Source organism: Populus euphratica, unplaced genomic scaffold, assembly GCF_000495115.2.
Source record: "Populus euphratica unplaced genomic scaffold, PopEup_1.0 scaffold158.1, whole genome shotgun sequence".
In the NCBI taxonomy this organism is placed as follows: Eukaryota; Viridiplantae; Streptophyta; class Magnoliopsida; order Malpighiales; family Salicaceae; genus Populus; species Populus euphratica.
In genome coordinates, this window is record NW_011499913.1 from 479,418 (window position 1) to 490,211 (window position 10,794).

At 33.2% G+C, this 10,794-nt stretch overlaps 1 protein-coding gene across 1 annotated transcript; it reads left to right on the forward strand.

Annotated features, from left to right (window-relative positions):
* Positions 1–2,121: 2,121 nt before the first annotated feature.
* LOC105134205 (uncharacterized) lies at positions 2,122–8,001 on the forward strand. The gene is made up of 4 exons (XM_011038537.1): positions 2,122–2,288; positions 2,412–2,459; positions 3,693–4,523; positions 5,331–8,001. The coding sequence occupies exons 2-4, from the start codon at positions 2,454–2,456 to the stop codon at positions 7,263–7,265; spliced, it is 2,772 nt and encodes a 923-aa protein (XP_011036839.1). The 5' UTR covers positions 2,122–2,288; positions 2,412–2,453; the 3' UTR covers positions 7,266–8,001.
* The last annotated feature ends 2,793 nt before the right edge of the window (positions 8,002–10,794 follow it).

The window sequence follows — 10,794 nt, forward strand, 5'->3', positions numbered from 1 at the left end:
GGTGCGCGTAAGTTGGTCCGGACACCCCACGTAAATAAAAAAAAAGAAAGAAAAGAAAATGATGATATGGGTTATTTTTTAGTGGTTTGTGTAATTGGTATTGTTGTATATAATATTTTTTTTAAATATATATAGTTTTAATATTATCATATTAAAATAATTTTAAAATATTAAAAAATTTATTAATTTAATATTTTCAAGTAATTTTTTTTTTGAAAAACAGTTTATAAAGTATAAACAAAACCTTTTTTTTTCAAGACACCATCCATATAATTCATCATGCATTAATAGTTACCTTATTAGCATATATACCTAAATATTTACTCCTAATTTCCCACTATAAAACTCAACTATTAACTTAATCAAAAACTAATTTCTCAAAAAAGAAAATCAATAGCAAGCCAAGTTACTCGTCTTCCTAGTCTAACCCATAAATTTATTGAGTCAATTCTCGTACGTGTGGTCTCTACTTTGCATATTACCTTATCCTTTTTCCAAATCACGTCGGCCAGGTTTAGTCATCAAAAATCGCATCACAATTCTTCATCTTCTTCTTCTTCTTCTTCATCATCATCTTCTTCTTAAAATTTACACTTGTATTTGGATGAAAGTTTCAAAATCAAACAGCTAAGCAGCAAGCAACATGTGCATCAATCAGATTATTAATGGATATTAGACGAGGCTCGTATAAACCCCATGGATCTATCCTAATATGGGGTGGATGCCATGCTTTTCTTCTTCTTGATTTTATTTTTTAATGGAGCAGAGGTTCTAGAATTTGTGAACTTTTAAAAGAAGGAGAAATTGCTGTAGTTCAACTAAAATAGTATATCAAGTAGCTTTTAGTTAAGGAGAAACTCGAATAATTAATGAATGTGTTCTTTCAAACGTTAATAGTGTTTTTTGTTTTTTCAAATGTTTTCTTCGAATTCATCAAGCCAGCATAAGGAATGCGTCATTAAAATAGTATAAAAAGTGAATTTAATCTTAGTCAACGTACAAATCGATATCAAATTACCCTTTATTATATAAAAATAAAAATAAAAATAAAAAAACATTTCAAAATACGGTGAAGTTCAACTTATAAATACTTAAGAGCCCATGCAAGAAGTAATTATCTTAATATTCATAGCCCATATCGCTTTTAAAAAAATATGCGTAGTATATCTTTGATAAATTAATACTCGATGAATTAATGACATTGATTAAATAATATTTTTGCTCGGTCCTAATTTAAATTTAAAATTTAAATCATATCTTAATTAAATAATGATGCTTCTTGGTTTCAGGGTATTAATTAATTTTTAGGTTTAACTGAAATTGGTTCACAAACAATGACACATCATGCACATTTAAAATGTCAAACCTAGGGGGAACAAGTTTCTCATATCAAATATAATCTTAGAAAATTTAACTCATCTAATATTCTAACTTCATTAAAATTAGCTAAACCTTGTAATTCAAAGCTCATATTTTATCGTGTCTTTAAATTGCAAAAAGGTTAATTTCGCTATAATTACTTATAACATAAATGATTTGTTTTTTTTTAACTAAATTTGAAGGTAACTAGAATTATAAGTTATATTTATAAGAATTTGCATGATAAATTTAGTTTGGCGAGTCAGCTTTCCATTGATTTAAGGCTTGAACTCGTCGAATTATATTTAAATATTTTTTTAAAAAAGTTAAAATTATTTTGAATTAATTTATTCAGCTTGAAAACCAAATTTTAAACCAAGTTGATATTCATATCAAATCTAATAACTATATTATATTAAATTTGATTTTATAAAAAAATTATTTTAAAATTAATAAGGCAGCTTGTTATTGATGTATTTCAATTTGAATTTATATTAAAAAATAATTTTTTTTTGTTTTTTTTTGTAAATCAACCAACTTAAATTCCATTTGGAAGTGATTCATCACTCTTAATAATAGTAAAATGATCATAAAATATTATTTGAGATTTTTTTTTGAATAGTTGAAATTCAATAGATCTTTTTTTTTAAAAAAAAAATAGTTATTCAGCTTTGAATTTGATTGCTTGAAATATTTTTTCATGGGCTTTTAAAAGTCCTTCTATACAATCACCTTTTCTTTTATTTAATGCTTCTAAAAAGAAGCAGCAGCAGCAGCAGCTTGTTAGAGAGGCACAAGACACTATTTTCTCTCCTCCCTCTCGACGACTCCTCTTTTCCCATACCATGACAAACTATTTGCTTCTCCTCTCTTGATTTTCCCCTGAAAGATAACAACCCTTTAAAGCAAAAGCCTTCTTCATCAACAAGGTGAGGTGCCCTCTCTCTTGTCTTGTCGTCCTTTTCTTTTCTTTTCATGGTACTTTTGTTATGTTTTGTGTTGATGTTATAAGTTAATTATATAGTGGTTAACGTGATTACCCTTTTGTCCAGGTTGTGCATTTCACGTTGGGATTTGACATTCCAGGCAGTTCCATGGAGGTTAGTTGACACTGTCTATTTAAAAACTTTGTTATTTACTTTGTTTCTTTCTTGCATAGATATATGTTTCTATGTAATGTTAATGTTGTGATATCTTTGTGTGATATTGGTGGTTTGCTTTGTGTTAATTTTTGTGGGTAGAGTTTGAAGTTGTTGATGTTTGGTTTTACTGTTATCAGTTTATTTGATTGTTTGGAGTCTTTGGGATGAGAAGCTGGTTTGATTTCTTCGGGTTGTTTGCTACCCTTTTTTGTTGAATTATCTTCTGTTGTGGACATGTCTGATAGTTCTTGATGTTGTCGAAAGCATTATTTATGCGAAAAGATTTGCTGAATGTTTATGAAGAGGGATCTGTGGTTGTTCAATTTCATTTGGGTTCTTGATATTGAAGTTATCTTTCTTTGTCTATGTTTATTACATTTGGTATCTGGGTTTTGCTTGTGATCAGATGAATAAATGCTTGTTTTGTTTAACGATGTTAATAGATTGCGGCATTGAACATGTTGGGTGGATGAGAAGAAAGGTTTTGATTTTTTGTGCGAGAAAGAGCATTTTCCATCTGTTAACAATCTGGTTTGTGGGTTTTATTGAAAGATGAATATGCTGTTATTTTGTTATAATATTGGTGGTTATAGATTGAGTACTTCCTTTAATGAACTTCTGGTTGATTAGAAACCCTTAGTTTTCCTATGTGATTTTTTTCTTTTTTCCTGAATACTTAATGAACTCCTTTTGCTTGTTAACATTCTGCTGGTTTGGATGTAAAACCTGAGACTTAACTTTCTGGCGTCCTGCTGGGTTGTTCTACAATAAATCTGTAGCCAATGTTGGCATTGTTATCTAAATTAGCCTGCACATGCATGGAGACAATCTTTTAAATAGTGTGTGGGTTCACATTGTTAGATATCCAGCTATAATGCTTTCACAACCCTGGTTGCATCCTTATAGATGAAGGTGCTGGTGAAACTCGTCAAGAAAAATGCTGATGACAACCATTTTCTATACATGTCAGCTTCTATCAAATGCATTCGTACAGTCTCTGCATATAAAATGAATAGAAGTCCCACTTATATTTTCTTTTCTTTATTCAATTTTAAATATCAGAGACTTGCGTGGTCTTAGTCATAAAACTTCTTCTGAATGTGTGCTTGGCTCTGTGGTTTGTGCTGTTTTTCCATTTTTTCTCTTTGAGTTTATGGCTCTTTAGTTTTTTAGTCTCTACCATTTTTGCAGGAGGAATCAATTCAGCTAGATCATGATTGCAATTCCACTGAAGAATCATCTACTATGCAGTTAGTTCCTCCAACATGTCCTGAGATAAGTGGTGTATGTGGGCATCCAATAGAGAACCCTCGGGTTGGTGATGAGTATCAAGCAGAAATTCCATCCATGATATCACAAGCAGAGCATCTACAACTTGTAACAATCCCTTTTGATTCAGATGGAATATCCAGAGCTTCCCATTCCTTTCTAATAGGTTTACCAGTTCCAATCATGTGGCTGGATGATCATAAGGTTGCTAGTGGAGAGGATGAAGGGTGTAGATCTCTGAGCCACCCCGGAGATGCAGTTCTTAAAAACAAGTCCAGCAAATCCAAAAAATGCAAAAAGCATTGTACTGTGAAGAAGGAAGGTTCAGAACTCAATGCTGAATTATTGGATGATGTTAAGGAATTGAAACCAGCGACCTTTCAATCCAAGGTGGCAGGCAAAGAAAACTTAGATCAGCTGTGTAAAAGCAAAAACTATTATCCTCTTCCTGGTTTACTGCATAACCCTTGGAGAAATGCAGATGTAGATGGTTTTATTCTTAGTTTATATATATTTGGAAAAATTTTTGTTCAGATACAGAGATTCATAGACAAGGAGGTGGGGGAAATACTGTCATTTTATTATGGGAAATTTTATATGTCTGATGCATATCGTCGTTGGTCAGATACTCGGAAGACAAAAAAGAAGAAATGTGTATATGGACATAGAATTTTCACAGGGTGGAGGCAACAGGAACTGTTCTCTCGTCTGGATCCTCATGTCCCAGTGCATTTTCGAAATACTTTCCAAGAGGTACTTCACAGGTCACTGCTATAAATGGTGACGATTTGTTTCCACTATTAAAATTCTCTTATCTGTAACCACATATGTACATCTGCTTAGATATATATAAATGAATAGCAGGAACAAAGAGTTGGAGCTACAGACCTAGATTGGCCAGAAATTTAGTTTTCTTCCTGCTAAATAGCGTAGGGGTTCAAAATAGTTTCTTTAATTGTTTCCTGTCATACTGCAAACCTCATTGAAGTTTATAAATTATTTAAGGATTGCAGTAACTCAATTTTTGACTTACTAGAAATGGTTTTAAAAAATCCATACTGTGAGGCCTCATATTTGGAGTTCAACTCCTCTAAGGTTCACTCCTGACGTTTTCGGGAACACAAGGGGCATTATCTTCTCTAATGGGCATATACTTGTTAGGAAAGGATTCCATGAGAGGATAAGCAAACACATTAAGTTGATATGTCATTACAGCTATCAAACATTACTTCTTCTTTTGATAACTTGTGGCGTAGTGCTAGAATTTCAAATTCTCTTTTTCTTAGGTTGGAAATTATTAAAACTTGCACTGCGAAATTCATGCTTAATCACCTTCTTGCATAACTCATAGCATTCTGTTTCCAAATTTTCCAAGAACATTCTTGTATCTACATTCCTTGGTCTCTATTTTTTATTGCTTTGTAAGAAAATATTAGAATCTTTGTGGTCGATGGAGTGTTTTCTGGCTACTATTTTCCAACCTATGTGGGTATTCATCTAGATTTACTTTCTAGTTTTTGACAGGAAAATGTTGTCATTGCTTGTTTACTTTGTTATCAGGTCTCTATGGAATTTACCAAGGGTAAAATCTCACTAGAAGATTATGTATTCAAATTAAAGGCCACTGTTGGCATTCAAGTTCTTGTGGAAGCTGTTGGTATCGGTAAGGGGAAAGATGATCTCACTGGTCTTGCCATGGAACCTGTAAAAAGCAATCCTTTGTTTCCTGATTGTCCAGCTGGTAAAGATTACTCCTCTCTTACAGCCAGTGAGATAGTCAAGCTTTTGACTGGGGGCTTCCGTTTGAGCAAAGCTCGCTCCAATGACATTTTTTGGGAAGCTGTTTGGCCCCGTTTGCTGGCAAGAGGGTGGCACTCTGAGCAACCACAGAATCAGGGTTATGTTGATACCAATCACTGTCTTGTTTTTCTCATTCCTGGCATTAAGAAATTTTCAAGAAGAAAACGTGAGAAAGGTAGTCGCTACTTTGGCTCTGTCAGTGATGTTTTGAGCAAAGTTGCATCAGCACCAATGCTTATTGAGCTTGAAGCTGAAGAAACTAGAGGCAGCATCTGCAATGAAGAGGATGGCTGGGATCCAGGAGTACCATCAAACCTGGATGATCAATCCATTTGTCAACCCCGCCAATTTCTTAAACCTCAGGTTTCTAAACGCAATCTGAACCATGTGAAGATCACTGTTGTGGATTCAAGTTTGGACGGAGGGAAAAAGTCCAGGGTGAAAGAAATGAGATACTCTCCAGATGATTTGAAAGTTATGCCCTTGTTCACCACTCTTTCAGGTAGAACTCCAAGGATTTTTTTGGAGAGCACACTGGATAAAAATGATCTAGATGCTCTTGGTATGCCATTGGATGGTGAAGAGAAAATGAATGATGTTGACTGCAATGAAGGTGGTACATTTCATGCATGCAGCTCGAACTCTACGAAGTTCACCATTGTAGACACCAGTTTGTTACTTGGAGGAATATCAGTAAGCCCAAGAGAACTAAGATGTTTACCAGTTGAGTATGACTGTGCTTCTGAAATGACCAATGCAACTGAGAATGAAACCGATTCCTCTGACAATTCACTGGTTCAGCATGCACCAGATGCAGCTAATAGACCCAACTATAGAAGGGGTATATTTGACAAGAGCTACCAGGACGAAAGCTCCGAATTGAAAGAACACCAGTCAACGAGAACTTTAAAGCACCAATCAAGGCGAAGGGCAAAATCCAGCCAGTCAAATTACTTAGTCCCTCCAGTGAAACGACAGAGACTAACTGTTTGTTCTGATACAGAGATGAGCGATGTCATTGAGAATTTCTCTGGAGGCATGCGGTCAAAACAAGGGAGGGTTTGTTTAGCTTTGAAAGCACCAAGTGCTGGCAGCAAAGCCTTTAGAGTCCGTGGTTATCGAAAGAAATCATCATCAACTAATCCCGCAGCTAAATGTGATCCCGAAGAGGAGAATGGCGGGAGAATGTCGAGTGCAAATTCTTTTGGTTTAGGAAATGCTCAGAGAGAAAATGTGGAACATCAATCCCAGCTTTTGCTTGATCTGAATCTACTTCAAGTTGCATTGGACTCTAATAATGGAGAAGTGGCGCCCATGGAAGTGGAAAACATCCAAAGAATAAATGCCAATAATAAATGTTATCCATCTCAGTCAGATAATACCAATGCCGACATGTTGAGTACCTCTGTTGATGTTACTCCTGCAGCAGAGGAACCTGATATGAACCCCAGAAGGCAAAGCACAAGAAACAGGCCAATGACCATTAAAGCATTGGCAGCTCTTGAATATGGATTCTTGGAAGTGAAGAAGAGGCCAAAGAGCGTTGGAGTTAGCACAGACAAGAAATCCTGTTTTAGAGTCCTTCCTCCGGTCCAACAACATAGTAGAAGTAACACAAAGGCATGCAGTGTCGGTGCTGGTATTGTGGATTTGAAGGAAGAAAGGGATGCTAGTGGAGCCTTCATTGTTGAATGAAAGTTCCTGAAAGAAAAGTTATACACCCACATGTATTAACCAACAGGCCAAATATCTTGCAGCGCTATCTCATTAAAGATCATTCTGCACCGCCACCCATTCCAGAACTCAATTTTACCAAGAATAGGATGGTAGTATAATTAGTCAATATCTTTTGTGATTCTACTAGCATTTCTTGGGGTTTAAAGAGGGTTTTAATCCGCACTTTGACATGGCTATGCTATACTTCTGATCTGTTTCACAATAGGGAATTACTGAGAGAGCAAGTGGGAAACAAAGCACATGTGTTTTAGATTCCTGCAATCACTGATTTCATCGCTACACAAGGTCTAGGGAGAACCATATTGTTAACCTGATGACCCACTAGCTACGGAAGTCACATTTCTTGTGACAATCTGAATGAAGGTTGCAGGGCTGTAGCTGAAGATGAAATGTGTTTATTCTCCCTTTCCATGATAATTGTTTTTTGAAAAACAGGAGCATATGCGGACAAATATGGCTAGTGTCACTTATGACTGACTTCTCAGCATTGAGAAGTTCATCTCATCATCTGCTGCGGGAAAACAAAGTTACTGCTTCAAGAAGGAAGCATACTGTTCATGTCTGCTCACCTTTTGTCAGTGTGAAGTATCTTGCACATATCAACTCTTCATCACTTGTGGACAAATATTGCCCGAGGACGGAGATGGTCCTCCTTTTGTAATTTTTTTATGTCATAAGAGAGCCTCCAACTCTAGAGCACTAGCGCGTGCTAGGATTGCTTTTGTGTTTGACGTTTGAAATTGATATTTGAAAAAATAGATTTTTAAAAAAATAATTAAGAACGGTAAAGGTTTTAAAAGAAAGTTTTTAGAAGGTGTTTTGCGATGCAGTTGTATCCTTTTTTTAGAAAAAATTAAATTTTTATATGTTTTAAAATTATTTTTATGTATTTATATCAAAAATAAATTTTAAAAATATTATTTTTATGTATTTTCAAATAAAATGTAATTTTTATTATTGTTCTAAACATCCTTCTAGTAGAATTTATATAAAATTATGTTATGTATTGATTAATAAAATAATTTTAAAATTATAATTAAAACAAAATATAATTTTAAATACAAATCAGCACACTACCAAACCTATCAAGTAGTGCCAAATGAGTTGCTTTTTAGTTTTTTCTTTGTTTACTGTACAATAACTAGTTTCATGATTAAATTAAGCTAATTGAGAATATCATTTTTTTTATAGAAAGAATTGGAAATGTTTGTCATGCATGGTACTTATGATTCATTTCCTAATTGTCCTTTTATTTATATGTGTTTGATAATGCGGATGAAATTAGTTTTTTAAAATAAAAAATCATTAATTATTTTTTATAAAGAATTATTGAAAAACATCAAATAGTTATTATTTTAAGTGATTATTTTTATGATTTCACATACTCATATAAGAATCATTTAAAATTATCTAAACAAACACTAATTTGATGATTTTTTATACAAAAAATATCAATCAAATCTTGGTAGGACATAAAATGAAGAAAAAATTCTCTAGGTTTCTTGTTAAATGTGTATATCTTGAAGCAAAAATGAGGATGAAAGGAACTGTTTTTATCTTGACTTTTAGTGCTCCAATGGGCAGTACATGCCTTCTTTAATTTGAACCGAAAGGTATTATTTTGGCCCCCACAGAGTCTTGGATAATTAGCTAATACAATTTTCTCTTGTTGGGAAAATCATTATAATTAACACCTATCTCATGGCTTTGAATTTTTATTGATATTTGAAGTTTCCTTTGTCACTGTCAATTCATATCAAAATCTAGAGCACATCTAGCTTTTCCCATGGTGTCAAGATTTCAACATTTCGACGAAATTTCAGTGAGTTATAAAGGACTGAAAAGGTCTTCAACTTCCTCTTTTTCTCCAACTAGTGCCTGCTAGATCACTTGCTTTCATGGCCTCCATGAAGCACCTTCCATCAAGGGTAATTCTTGCGAGTAAAAGGGTAGATGATGCCTAGCAGAGTGAGCAATGTGACAAATATAGTTCATTATATGCTTGCTTCACGCTCCATTCCATTTCTTAATCCTCTTTGTTTGAGGGAGTTTCATGTGAACATAGAAAAGGTAATCAACAGAACAGAAGTGTACAAGTGAGTTGGATGGACCTACTTGCATGTATATTTTTTAAGTGTTTATTTGGTATTATAATAGTTTTCATGGTTGTGGTTTAAAGAAAAAAATATTTATTTTTTTTAAGAAAAAACCAAGATTCCAATAAAGTTTTTATTGAGTTTCGTATAAAACTATAATATATTTATTATTTAAATTTTTTTAAAATTATAATTAAAACCAAACACGTAGAATTTGTATCCCTCTGTATCAAGTTTTTTTAAATAGACCCAAACTTATGGGAGTTGATTATTGTTATGATGGATTCTTTAAAAGCATATTAGCTTTTGTTAGCATTATTTTTTGAAAACATTTGTATTTTTGAAAGTGGTGCCCATTCTCTGCCCATCTCTAGACAATAGAATCTAGGGTTTTGCTTAAAAGTAGCCTTTTCACTGTCAACTTGAAAACAATAGTCTAACCCAAAAGCTCAAGGTAAAGTGAAACTTCACTAAACTTCTTCTTAGGAAGTTGATAGTTAATCCTTTTTATTGCCAATTCCATCTTGGTTTTGAGTAGTCATAACCATGGCTAGGTTAAAATAGAAAGGGAAAATGTGTAATATATGTCAAGCTACGTCCGTGGATAATTAATTTAATGAAATTTGTCACTTCAATCATTCATGTTTCTACAATCATGAAGGGTGGCTTTCCTTCCAGTGATATTAAAAAAAAAAAAAAAAACCAAGTAAATTAGAAATTGCTAATATGAAAGATGAACCATTTTGATCACTAGCTCATTCTCGTGTGTGTGTAATAAACAAAAAATTTATTATATATCTATGTTATTTTCATCTCAAGAAAATGTGCTTTTACATGTTTTCAACCAAACGGGAGATTCTCCTGATGAAAAAAGTAAACGTTCAACTTGGTTATGATTATAGGAGAAAAAAATGTACTTTCTTGTTGAAATAGGTGTCGCCATTTCTGTTTCATGTTCATCAGTCCATGTATCCTGATACATTGCATTGCATGCTTTAATGATTTCATGAAAGATCATTAATCAAGATTAGTTTTTCACATTTTTTTGTGTGTTCATGTTCAAGTTGAAGAAAAAACAGGATATATATATATATATATATATATATATATATATCTATATAATTTAGTGTGTGTGGTTTTTTCCAGGTTTAATAAATGATTCCACTAACAGTCATGATTAATCCATTACGCAAAGCTTCTTTATGTCTAATGATGGATGCATCCTTTTCTCTTAGGGGTTAAAAATGATGGAACTTTTACTCAAGTAATCAAGGTTGATCTTCTTTGTCATGTCCTTGGATATGCAAATTAACTCGTGACTAAAGTATGTGTTTTGCGTTGCTATATATATATATATAGTTTTTAAGTTATATATATATATATATATATAT